Source organism: Taudactylus pleione, unplaced genomic scaffold (assembly GCF_031769625.1).
Source record: "Taudactylus pleione unplaced genomic scaffold, aTauple2 ptg000560l, whole genome shotgun sequence".
NCBI lineage: Eukaryota > Metazoa > Chordata > Amphibia > Anura > Myobatrachidae > Taudactylus > Taudactylus pleione.
The window spans coordinates 66,292-80,036 of NW_028284962.1; the positions used below are offsets into that span (position 1 = coordinate 66,292).

Sequence of the window (13,745 nt, forward strand, 5' to 3'; positions counted from 1 at the left end):
CATGTTCAGTAGATAGTCGGGGTCGACAAGGACCCAGTGTGCACGTGTATCGCTGGTCCTTGCCAGCTATCCATTACACGACTTTCTGTACGATGCGACCAAAGCCACCTGGTTTTGGTCGGATCGTGCAAAAAGTCATGTAATGGATAAAGGCCCCTTTACTTAACATGGATAAATATATCACAAGACTCGAGACAAGAATTCTTCCCTCTGAAAGAAATGTTTCTGGGCAAAGTTTTGTATTTCAAGCAGACAATGCATCATGCCATAGAGCAAAAGTTATATTTCATGGTGTTATATTAACTAATGCAACCAAATGCATAACAATCAAGGGGAGTAGCCCCAAGCCAAGTTCTAGCTACAGTAACGTTAGCTTGTGTTAGCAGCTTGACCTATTTATATGTCATAGCATTGAAGGATTCTTCCAAAGAAAAATTAAATAAACCTACAAGAGTGTCGAGTGGAGGCAGAGACGATGTCACAGGTACAACCTAAAAACTGCTGCACATCCCACAGTAATTGGCAGTAAGCTGCCTCAGAGACACCACATCTTTGACAACGTGAGTCAGTCCTTAAACCCATATAAAATAGACTATATAGGCATAAAATTCAGTCTATTAAAAATAGCGACACGGAAGATTGAGCATAAGGCGGATTAGAGGACAGCTAGTTTTGCGGCCCCCTAAAGACAGGAATATCTTCCTAACAGGTGAAACACAGAAGGAAGGAGTCCCCAAACTGGGCGCACAAATGATGGAGTGATTGAAGATAACTGAAAAATACTAAGTTGGGCATGTGAAATTCCAATTTAGGGGGGTATCCAATTGGGTCTAAAGTAGTGCTGCTAATTGATCTCGGCGGGGCTATCCTATTAGCCGCGAAGTGCTGCCTGACGCCGACACTTATCGTGAATATTTTTCAGGACCTGATGTGTCCCGAAAAATAATCCACAATAAGTGCTGTTTTTTCACCACCTAACTGGCGAAAAGATCTGGAGCTTATCGTGGGTCCTATGTATTTTCTGAAGAATTATCCTATTATTTCGACCGAAATAATAGGATAGGGTGAAAAAAAACTTTGGCAAAAAATCCCCGTTTTTCGACGATCGTGGGTATCCATTAGTGCCCGAACTATGTTCGGGGCTAATTGGATATCGCCCTTAATCTGGTCAAAAGTTTTAAGAGACTTGATGCACCATAACATAGCCTAAAAGTACCACCCTCAAAGCTGCCAAGTTCAAGAAGCCTAGTAATTGCCCCATAGTGGGGTATCAAGATCATAGCCTGTAGACACAAGAATACCACTGTTACCCGCTAAACCTCCAGCACCTGATATTTCTTAGTTTGTTTACCTACATGCAGAAACTGCAATGGGGATAACGAGGAACCAGTTTGCTAACCCAGAATTACCCACAGGACACCCTTCTGCGGGTGGTCTTCTCAGTTTTAATAAGTCACCCCAGAATAGTCAGCTAAATTCCCTTTTAAAAAAAAACAAAAAAGCTTCCTTGAATTGCTGTATAAAGTACAGAAAAAGCATGCAAGTGATGCATGACTTTTGGCCACTACTGTAGATAAATTTGATTGGGGTGTTGGTATCAGTTGTAATAGTGACTGGATTGGCTTACTCAGAGACAACAAAATTCATGGTCTATGTCCGTGCCAGAATGTGCTTACTTTGTCAAGCAAGGATGTGGTTTTACAGATTTGTCTTGTTGTTCCTCATACAGTTAGTAACCTCCTGTTCTACTTTGTCACCAGACATCCACACTGACTGAGCACCGATTGTAGAATAGTCCACAGTTTTTGTCTATGGGTAACAGCAGGTATAGGCTTCTTGCAGGAGTAGAGCAGAATCTTTAAGAAGAATACTTGTCAATAGTAGCTCTTGAAAGCACTTTTACTCATCACTGAATGGTAATCTAAACACTGCAAAAGCATTGCAATATATTGGTATGTTAAGTGGAGATTGTCATTACATCTGCAAGACAAGAAGTTTAATAAACTCTAAAATAGATTATACTGCAAAAAACTAAATTTTTAAGACTGCCAATAGTTTTATCCCTGTTTTTCTCATTTTAAAAGAAGTTGCTTGTGATCTGTCTGTGAACAGACTGTTATTTAGGGATACCTTGATGTATGTAAATTATTACTGCATTGCTTATACATTGAGAACAAGCTCATTACATTGCTATTCCATATGCTCATTTGTTACAATTGAGTCAAAAGGATATTTTAATAGTCGGGTTAAAAAAAAAAAAAAACACATTCCAGGTGCTTGAAATTTAGATTGCTCAAAAATTAAATAAATTTGATCTGTTAGAAGGGCTGCTAGGAGGAAATCTACAATTCTCAAAAATTAAATACATTTGATCTGTTAGAAGGGCTGCTAGGAGGAAATCTACAATTCCTACATTCATTCAGGAGTCACAATGCCTCTGAAGTACTGAGAATTATGCTTCAGGAAGAAAACCTCATGATTCTAGTACACTAATTTATCCACAGCAAAGGTTTAAATTGGAATACCCCACTCATATATCCATATAACTTTCTATTGGACACTACTACCAAGTGAGTCCAGCCCTTTTTTGTGGGGAACGCACTCCCCAATATTTGTGTTGAGATTCCCCTTAGATGCTCTCTCCCAATATTTGTTTGGTCGTTCAGAAGCCACACCAGGATTTGAAGGCGACATCATAATAATGATGTTTTTTAGCCTTATTTGGAGACAATTAGTATTAGCTGTTTCCATATTTTTCTCCTGAACGTTCTTCACATTTTTGATGAGTTATAGGCAATATCAGACTAACCTTTCTACAAAGTAGAACAAATCAGACTTTATACTAAATATACTATTTATCCACTGCTGTCTGTAGGAACATTTGCCTTTTAGGCAGAGAAAAAAAGCTTAAACTCTAAAACCTGCATATTATTTTGGTTTAATACATACCATGATAATACAGTTATGCTATTTGAAAGGGGATGTAGTTATGCGGGTGCCGGTCACAATACCGACTGCTAAATGTCGGCAAAGGATTCATGATAGGCGTCAAAATACCAACGCCTATCATAATCCCGACGCCGGAATCCAGGAGGACGCATGCCCGAACGAGGAAAGTACAGGCCGTGCGTCCTCTTAGCCGCGGTGGGGGTGTGTGTTAGGTTTAGGCCAGCAAGCAGGGTTAGGGTTAGGCACCACTAAGGGAGTGTTAGGGGGGGACTTGAGGTTAAGGTACTTTCCTGTCTCTGTAGGGATTTTAATCCTGTCGGGCAGCCGCTGTCGGGATTTGAACCACCGGCATTTCAATCCCATTCCATTTGAAAGTATTCTTTTGAGTTTTAATCACCTGTCTGTCGTTGCAGGCTTCCTGTATACTGCAGCTCATCAAATATATACTGAAGCTACAAGCTAAGGAGGTCCCTGTTGCTGAGGAGGTTATGGCTCTGTTTGCTGGTGAGCTGAACCCGGTTGCCCCAAAAGCTCAGAAAAAAGTCCCTGTTCCTGAAGGGTATGTTGCAAAAAAGTGTATAATTATGTTCAAATAATTGCCTTTAACTACATGTAGGGGGAAATTCAATTAGCCGCGATAAGTCGCTTTTCAGCGAAAAACGGCTTAACTTGCAAACTTACTTATCGTACAATCCTATTGACCGTCACTTTTCATGGATGCAAATTCTCCATATCATTTTCTGCAAAATATTTTCACCACCTCCTTTAGTAGATGAAAAGTTGTGCAAAACTCCAAATTTTGTCTAAAAATTTTGAAACTTTGTTCAGAATAACTGGGACACCCTCTTTAATGATTACTAGGAAAACATTTTTTTTAATTAGCTTAATTCAGCCAATAATGACATGACATGTCATTTTTTTGGATGAAAAAGTACAAAGTGCAGGAAAATGGGTTAATTCAATGGTGTCAAACTTGCGGCCCTCCAGCTGCAGTGGAACTATACACCCCAGCATGCACTGCCACAGTTTTGCTATAAGGGCATGCTAAAACTGTGACAGGGCATGTTGGGATATGTAGCGCCACAGCAGCTGGATGGCCACGAGTTTACACCCCTGCGTTAATTGATGTGGTAGAAGTAAATAGGGGTGCTATAAGAGTGGGACAGATGTTTTTTTAGTTTGGTGGTGGGTTTTAGAGGTGTAATTTGAAGGGTTTTTTTTAGTGTCTTTAAATGACACAATTTTATATACATTTGTATGCACCCGCAATTGAAGATCAGTTATTTTGCAAAAAAAAATTATTAAACGTTCTAACATTATTTCCATGTTTTAGAAACATGCATTTTTCTATCATCAAGGCTGGGGGACACTGGACCATGGGATTGTGGATGGGGACCAAGGAGCTGCATCTTCAACTAAAACCTGTAACTTTAAATATAAGCTCCTGCTCTCTGCAACTCCCCACACGCCAGTTTGTTTTAAGTGCCTGTCAGTTTCAGCACCGGTTAGTTAGTTTTTATTCCTTTTTCAGGGTCCATAGGGGGATCCACAGGGATACCATGGGGGGGTGTGTGTTCTGAGAGGTCCGGGCAACAAACAGTTGAGCTTTAGCTCCCAGGATGCATCGGTCCTCCACATATACCCTGCCCCCTTCCACAGGCAGACAGTTTTTCGTTTGGTGCTGCAGGGTACGGCTGCACCATTTTTTAACAGGTTTATCAGAGTGCCTAAGTTCAGTTTGGAAACTTTACGAACAATTGTCCGGGCAATGGAACCTGGTGATTCTATGGTTTCTGTGGGCATTCAGGATGCATACCTGCGTGTACCTATTACTCCAAATCACCAGCGGTTCCTACAGTTTGCTGTTCTGCAGCAACATTACAAGTTTCGGCCACTACCCTTGGTCTGTCAACAGTCCCTCAGGCCTTTACCAAAATAATGTCGGTTATGGTGGCACACCTCAGTCGCCAGGGAGTCGAAATCCTGCCATACCTAGACGGCCTCTTAATCTTGGCAGATTCACTGGTTGTGTTACAACGCCATCTCCAGCTGACCGTGGACTGCCTTCAAACACACGACTGTATCATCAATTGTAAAAAGTCCTCCCTATCTCACACACAACGGATGATAAATCTGGGGGCACTCCTGGATTCTCAAATATAGAGGATCTTTCTGCCCACAGACAAGAATTTGACACTACACTTGCATGTGCGCAGCTTGCTCCACAATCGGAGGGTATCCATTCACTCAGCAATGCAGGTCCTGCGGTCCATGGTGTCCACCTTCGATATGGTGGAATACGCCCAGTTCCACTCCAGGCCTCTGTAGCAACTGATTCTCTCCCGGTGGAACAGACAGTATCATCTGATCCGGTCCCAGACAATCCTTCTCTCTCTGGAGGTTCGACTTTCCCTCTCAGTTGGGTACAGACGTCCCATCTGGACAAGGGTTGCCACTTTTGGATTCCAGATTGGGAACTTCTCACGACAGACGCCAGCCTTCGCCGATGGGACACGGTAGTCGGTCATCATTCCTTTCAGGAACGGTGGACTACTCAGGAACTCGCCTGCCCATAAACATTCTGGAGCTTCGAGCAGTGTATAGAGCACTCGCTCAGGTGCAGGATCTCCTCCACGGCAGGCCGGTCCAGATTCAGTCCGACAACACAACTGCGGTTGCATACCTCAACCATCAGGGAGGCACGCAAAGTCGGGCAGACGTGGGAAGTGCCAAACATTCTGGTCTGGGCCGAAGGTCATATCCCAGCAATCTCGGCAGTGTTCATTCCAGGAGTCCTCAACTGGGAAGTGGACTTCCTAAGCCTTCAGGACATTCATACCGGAGAATGGGCTATCCACACAGATGTCTTTCATCTCCTGGTGGACAAATGGGGCCTACCAGACGTAGACCTCATGGCCTCACATCACAACCACAAGGTCCCCAGGTATGGGTCCAGGACCACAGACCCCACAGCCGCCTTCGTGGACGCTCTGGCAGTGAGGTGGGACTTCAATCTCTCATACATCTTTCCTCCGATCTCCCTTCTCCCGGAGAGGTGGCACAGTGATACTAATAGCCCTGGCCTGGCCCATGCGACATTGGTTCATTGACCTATGGAGTCTCTCCATAGACACTCCATTTCCACTTCCTCTACGGCAGGACCTGTTGACGCAGGGCCCTTGCCTGCACCCGGACCTACCTCGTCTGTCTTTCATGGTGTTGCTCTTGAGTTTTCCCTCTTAAGAGCCAAGGGTTTCTCTTACTATGTGGTCCAGACGATGCTCAGGGCGTGTAAGCCTGCCTCAGTCCGCATCTATTACAGAGTTTGGCACTCTTACTTTCACTGGTGCTCCCCCAGAGGCTATGACCCTACTTTTTTTTAGGGTGTCCCGGCTGCTTGGTTTTCTCTAGGCTGGGTTAGACCTTGGTCTCTGCCTGGCCTCCCTTAGAGTTCAGGTTTCCACTCTGTCAATCTGGTTCCAGCGAAGGATTGCTCCCTTGCCTGATGTCAGAACATTCTTTCAGGGTGTCCTATCGCATTCAACCTCCTTTTGTCACTCTGGTGGCTCTGTGGGATTTGTCCCTGGTTCTCAGGGCTCTACAGGCTCCTCCATTTGAACCTCTGGACTCTGTAGATCTCAAGTGGCTGACGGGCAGTCGGTCACTCCCCGGTGGCACGCCTGTCTGAGACCACCAGGACTTGTGGGCGCTTTACCCTTTTAGAGGGTGCTGGTACGGTATATGATGGTGTCACCATCTTCAGCGAGTCTGTGCTGCTGCTTCTGTAGTGGAGTGCGCTTGCTCGGGGACCGGGCTTAAGCCGGCTGTCCCAGTGTCTTTCCCACAAGGTGGGTGGCTGGTCACGGGCGCTGGACGGGAGTGTAGCCACGGTGTGTGAGGGGGGGGAGGAGCTTCAGACAGCTGAACACCCCCGGCAATGCTGGAGTCTTTGTGCAGCCTGAGCAGTTCCTGGATACGGAGAACCAGAACGCCGGCTTCTGTCTGTGCGGTTCTGGAAGATGAGAAACTGGAGTCTTCCGCCGGTCACTGCGTAGAAGTTCTCACTGCTGCAGTACTACACATCTGGACTGGTTGGTTGTGGATTCCCAAGTGGAGGCTGTGTCAGCGTTCAAGCGTCAGTCCTTTTTTAAAAAAAAAATTTCCGTATCTCATTGAGGAGGCTTGGGAGGCGCTGGATCAAACGTTCTACGTACCTCGGAAGTTTGCTTCCTTTTATCCTCTTTGGCTAGGATCAAGTGTAGTATCTGTTTTTATCAGTTTAATATCTGATACACCCCCTATCTGTGGGGCCATATATCCGGATCATGTATCCAAATGGGTATGGTCTCCCAAGGTTGACGAGGCGGTTGCGAGTTGAACCTTGTGGCTCAGCCTGTTCAGGTTTTGTGTCTGGTGGATTAATTAATGGAAGTTTGTCTCAAGGCCATTTTCATAGGTTTTGGGGTCGTTCTCCCACCGTTACTGGTCTCGGCATGAGTGGCTCGAGTTTTGGAGACTTGGGCTGAGTGATTCCTTCAGGTTCCCTACTAGACTTGGCAGAACAGCTTCGTGGTACAGCTGCATATGTTTGTCAGGCGCTTAGGGTGTTGATTCGGATTCTAACCATTCCTTGGAATCTCTTCTGTTTGGTAGGGGTGTTCTGTTTGGGCCAGACCTAGATACTATTTTTGCCTAGGCTACCAAGGAGGAATGCAGGTTTCTTTTGGTGGCTGTTCTTTAACAGTGGGGTCCACGTTTCACAGTTTTTTGTTACTCTCTTTGGAGTGGAGTGTCCTCTACAGATCAGTGTGCCAAAGGCTGCTTCTTCACCAGCAGCGGTCGTAGGGCTCCTGGGTCCCAAATGTCTAGTATCAACCAGCACTTGTGGGTCAAAGCTCCGGAGACTCCTAGCGCTTGACTGGTCTCTCTCCGCCTGGTCCGGTTGACTGTCGGACAGCGGATGCTTTAGTTCAGAGACCATTGCATGGGGTCGTCTTCAGATACCCGAGTGCTGGGCATTCTTTCAGGGGTTACATCATCGACCTCAGGGGTCCATCGCCAGTCAAAATATTAGCAAGACTTACCTATATTGTGCCTTGACTGGTGTGCATATTACATTGCCAGACTCCATGCTCTAACCAATGTAGTAGAGGTGCTAGTCTGAGTGGGAAGTGGCTCAGGCTTCCCAGGTGTGCTAATCAATGCACTAATTAGTTTACAAAGAAAATGGATCTTAGACTGCACACTCTGGACATATATATATATATATATATATATATATATATATATATATATATATATATATATATATATATATATATATATATATATATATAGGAGGTGCTACCTGTGGAGACCATTGATATATACTCAAAGAAGAAATACAGGTGCACAACTCCAAATTAACTGATTATAAATAAATACATTTTGCAGTAAATATATATAATCAGTTTCTTCCCACTCAGACTATTTCCCGTTCCCGATTTTGCCTCTGATCCTTGAACACATTCAGGTCGTGGTACGCCAACGTTTTCCACTTGTCAGTAGGTCCCAGGTTACGTCTTCCACTACACCCGAAGTTGCTCCTACAGAAACCGTTTCTGCACAGGGACCATCCTAGGTTGTCTCTTACGGCCTGACTATTGAAACAAGTTTTCAATGGTTTACGGTTTTGCTCTGTAGTCCGGTTTCAACACCCACTTACCACAGAGAATGGACAATCTCCATCTTGTGGGGGTAAACAGAAGAGGGTTCATACCTCCAGGTTTTGCCTTTCTTGTTTCTGGGCCTTCCTTCAGAAATTTTGAAGGCCAGTTTAAATTGCAACTTTTGGCCCTGTCAAATTATTTCCAGTGGCTTGTGGACCTTCTTTTTAAGGTTCGAACCTTTTTATAAGGTGTACTCATTCACCATTTCGTCTGCTAGTACCACCGTGCGATCTTGATCTGGTTTTCTCTGCTCTCAAGCGGGCTCTATTTGAGGCCTTTTATTTAGCAGACCTTCAGTTTGTTGCTTCCAACGCTTTGCCACAAACCAAAGTATTGAATCCGCTCGGTTCTCACTATTCTACTGCAAGGCGAGCAGTACAAGCGCGGGTGTCAACGTATTCCACTAGGGTGGTGGCGACCTCCTAGGCAGCTCAACACGGACTTCAGTGGAACATGTCTGCTGCGCAGCTAACTGGTCTTCTGTCCGTGTGTTTTACCATTTTTAGGTTTTGTCTCCGGACGAGGCCCGCCATGGACGTACAGGTCTACGTTCTGGAAGCCTGTGCATTCCCTCACCTGGGGGCGGCTGTTGAATGTCCCATGGTCCAGTGTCCACCAGCCTTGATAGAGAGAAGAAGATTTTAGTTACATACCGATGAATCCTTTTCTCTGAATCCAGGCTGGGGACACTGCGCTCAGTCGTGCAGGGTTTTGTCTCGATCGTCTTTTCCATACTGTTTTATTCTATTCTACCTGTTTCACTCGATGACTGCCTCTCCTTCTGGGCTTTATTGAAGGTCCACTGGCTTGTGGAAGGATGGAGCTTATATTTAAAGTTACAAGTTTTAGTTTAAGTGACAGCTCCTTGGTCCCCATCCAAAATCCCATGATCCAGTGTCCTCCAGCCTGATTCAGAGAAAAGGATTCAAAGGTAAGTAGCCAAAACTCTTCTTGTCACAGCCATCTGACGTATTTTAAGGACCCAAATACTTTTATTATGGTCACTAATACACTTTTATATTGTTTTCCTATATCAGTTTGGCCTTTTCTGGGGTACGGACAGATTTTTCCCATTTTTATCTATACTTATCGTGGCAAAAGAAACAACTTTTGTCACAATAAGCTATAAAATCCCACGAAGGGTGCAAAAACTAAGCGCGATTAATTATTGCAGTATTGCGGCTAATTGAATTCCCCCACTTAGTAGGTAATCAAAAAGGAATATACATGTATTAATTTTTTTTTATTTTATAGTGCAGGGCAAGCATTTACTTTTTTACCCTTTTGTATTAGTTCTGCTGATAAACTGCTGGAGTACTGATTTTGTTGTTTTCATTTGAAATTATTTCAAAATTAATGTGGTGTGGGATAGAAACTCTGAGCTAATTATTCCGATGTTTAATTATGATTAAAAAGTTTCAATATATACAAAGCATTCTCATAACAAATTGTATCGGTGGCTTCTTTATCAGTCCTGACTGCTGTTTTACAATATTGTAATATGAAGCAAACAAAACATTAAGAGGTTTTAGGTTTTATTGAGGCTGCAAGCTTTTCTGGCCTGTGGCAACATTTTACATCTTTGTGTGTGTTTTTTTTAAATATATTTATTTTTGTTTGTGGCCTTGATATTTCTTTACAAGTCTGAGGAAACAATGTGTATGATGTCACTAATCGGGTCACTTTTAAGAATGAGTATCAAGGATTACCAATGACCTAACAGAACAGCGGCCCACAGTCAGTGATGTCACCGTCGGACATTACTGCTGAAATTGCACCCCAGATTAACGGCACTCTGGAACGCATGTGCAAAGAGGGGAAACTTAGTCCCCCTCTGAGCACTGTAAGCTGATCTCTGCAGGTGCAGAGATAAGCTGCAGCAGGTGGGACTGATCATTAGTCCCCCTTGACACATGCTGTGCTCTGCTTCAGGAGAGATGGAAAATGGCAAGGGGGAGGAGCATAGCCGGGGGAGAGGTAACTAATCCTTTTCCACTGGGGGTGGGGGGGGGGCTACGTAGGGAAATGGATATACCCCCAAAATAATTTATATTACACTAGAATTATATATAGTATAATACTAGTATTTAGTATGGGGACTAGGGTATTGATGCAGTGGGGTCTATGGGCACTAGTGGGTGGGGGGGGGGGTTGTGCCACTGTTAGCTATCACCACTAGAGTTATGGGGTTAATGCCACAGGGGATCTGCTGCTGCTGGGGAATTTATTGACACTGGGGGACGAGAGCTTATTTCTCCTTCATCCACTAGGGGACACTGGAGCTTCATGACAGTGGGGTATAGACGGTGGGTTGAGTTGAGCCTGGCACTTTAAAAATCTACAAGTGTGACTGGCTCCTCCCCCTCTATGCCCCATCAACCCCAGTTTTTAGAATGTGCCCGAGTAGAGCCGGTGCACAGGGGCTGTCTCCAGCCCTTATATTAATTTTTATATGATTTGTAAAAGAATCAAGCAAGAGGACAGGCAGACTGTTAGCTGTGACAGTCTGCCTGCATCGTGGGAGCCGCCAGAGAGGGGACCACACGGCTACTGCAGCCTGTGTCCGGTCACCCTATGGAGGGGAGGCTGCTTTAGGCAGTTAGGAGTCATCAGACTCAGCGGGGCCCGCCACAGCTACCACTGGCTTGTGTCCGGGTCCCCGCTCTCCCCTCACTGCCCAGCGCTCTGGCCGCAGCAGCTCGGTGAGTAGCACACCTCTCCTGACTAGCAGGAGAGGTGAAAATAACTGCTGGGTCTGAAAACAGCGCGCGGCTGTCAGCCCCGCTGTCAGTTGCCACGCTGGTGTTGTGATAGAACACCGGCGCTGGCTGTTAGGTAGGCGCGCTCACAGCGGTCCTGCCTCTGCGTGCCGGTGCTTGGTAAAAGGCACCGGCACGGTTATCACTGGGGCGGTCGTGCCGCTTGCCCCCGCTGTTAGTGCGGGGACAGAACGTCCCACTGTATAAGTGTATGCCGCGCGCATACAAAGCGGCGGCCATTAGGGGAGGAGCTTATGGGTCCCTCCTCCTCTTCCTCCTTCACTGCCTGGGCTAGTTTGGCGCGCTCTGAACGGGAGTGGCGCCTCAGACTGCAGGCACTGAGCGGAGGGGGAGAGGAGCAGATGAGAGCATCTACAGGGGGTCTGTAAATACAGAGGGTGGTTTTAACTACTTTCTGGTCCTATTGATTGCTCCTCCCTTATATGCCTGTCTGCCCTTGTTACTGAGTTGCATTTTCTTGAAATTCTGCTCCTCTTATACTGCTCTGCATGCAATTTGAGTAGCATTATTATTGAAATTCTGCTCCTCCCTTATTGCTCTGTCTGCTCCCATACTTGAGTAGCATTATTATTGTAATTCTGCTTCTCTCTATACTTCTTCTGCATTCCTGAATTGTATGTGGTGCTTGTCTGTGAGTACATGATGACATCCAGGACAGAAAAAACTGCATCACAAAAGCTGTTTGCCTGCACTAAGTGCAGGAAGAAGTTTACCCATGCTCGCTCCGAAGGGTCTTCCCTGTGCGAGACATGTGAAGCAGACAGTGCTAACACGCAGTCTGTCACTCCCTCCTTCATAAATAGTTTGGCCGGGGTCATGGCGGACCTTTCTTCTGAATTAGCCGCTTCCCGTAGGGAACGGGAGTCTGCCAGAGATCTACCTGGCACATCTCACCCTTCTTTTCTAGCAGAACCAGCGTGGGCTCAGAATTTAGTCCGCTCGGTGAATAGCCTTGCTCAAGCGATGGGTTCTGCGTCTAAAGCTCCTGAAGCTACGGTAAGTCGCTCATCTAAAAAGAGGGCTCTTCCGGCGGTTCTCCAGTCGGATGAGGATTCGGCAGCGGATCACTCGTCTCAGGAGGAAGGGGAGATGCTGGACGAATCAGACGTAGAGACTTACTCACAAGAACCCGAGGCATTGCAAGGTATTGACGCACTCATTCTAGCGGTAAGGGAAGTTCTTAAGATTTCTGGCCAGGAAGCTCCAGAATCGTTAGAAGACTCCTTATTTGCCAGGTCACAGAAGATGGCCGTCACATTCCCTGTTTCTCTGCAGTTGGATGAACAGATGACGGCAGCCTGGCAGAATCCGGACCGTAAATTCCAGATTCCTAAGCGTTTCTTCTCTCTTACCCATTTCCTGCGGAAAATAGGAAGAGGTGGGAGACCCCGCCACCTGTGGATTCTTCGGTTTCTCGGTTGTCAAAGAAGACCACGTTACCTGTTCCAGGAGCTACTACATTGAAGGAAACCTCAGAGCGGAGATTAGAAACCACTTTGAAATCCATTTATACGGCCGCAGGTGCACTTCTCCGCCCGGCCTTGGTAGGATCTTGGGTCAACAAGGCTGTGGAAAAGTGGGCGGAACAATTGACTGAGGGTCTTAGATCCAGCACTCCGCGAGCAGATCTGATTACCTTGGCAGAACATATTCAGGAGTCTGCTGTATACTTAGGAGATGCCTCCAGAGATATCGGCCAGGTAGGCGCTAGGATTTCTGCTTCGGCGGTCTCTGCTCGCCGGGCACTTTGGCTTCGTGCCTGGCAAGCGGATGCGGAGTCAAAAAGAGCAGTGGAAGCTCTTCCTTTCACAGGCGATATTTTATTTGGTCCAGAGCTGGACAAATGGATTTCGCTGGCCACTGGAGGTAAGAGTACTTTTCTACCTTCATCAGCACCTCCTCCGCGTCGCTTGTTTAGGGGACCTTCCTTTCGTTCCTTTCGAGCATCGGCAAGATTTCAGGGACGATCGCGAGGTTCGTCTTCAGCGGGGCGAGGAGGCCGTACTAGAGGACGTCAAGCAAATATTGGCCGCCGTCCAGATCCCAAGCCAGCAGACAAGCCTGTGGCATGACGGGCTCCCATCCCATCTCGGAAATCCGAAGGTGGGGGCACGCCTCCAGCGTTTCTCGGAGGTTTGGAGACGGACTTCTCCAGACACTTGGGTTCGAAATCTGGTATCTCAGGGGTACAAGATCGAGTTCGCTTTCACTCCTCCTCGGCGTTATTTTACAACAGGTTTGCCCGTCGATCCCTTGAAGCAACTAATTTTGCGTCAAGCGATCGAGAAACTTTTGCTGGCCGAGGTCC

General features: G+C 46.1%; 1 protein-coding gene and 1 pseudogene across 1 annotated transcript in view; both read left to right on the forward strand.

Annotated features, from left to right (window-relative positions):
• AP3D1 (adaptor related protein complex 3 subunit delta 1) overlaps window positions 1-13,745 on the forward strand; it is a 182,832-nt gene that overhangs the window by 63,211 nt on the left and 105,876 nt on the right. The window contains exon 16 of the mRNA XM_088452992.1: window positions 3,363-3,508. Within this exon, the coding sequence (XP_088309118.1) occupies window positions 3,363-3,508 (146 nt within the window). The remainder of the gene's footprint in view (window positions 1-3,362; window positions 3,509-13,745) is intronic.
• Window positions 7,172-7,285, forward strand: LOC148481794 (U2 spliceosomal RNA; annotated as a pseudogene).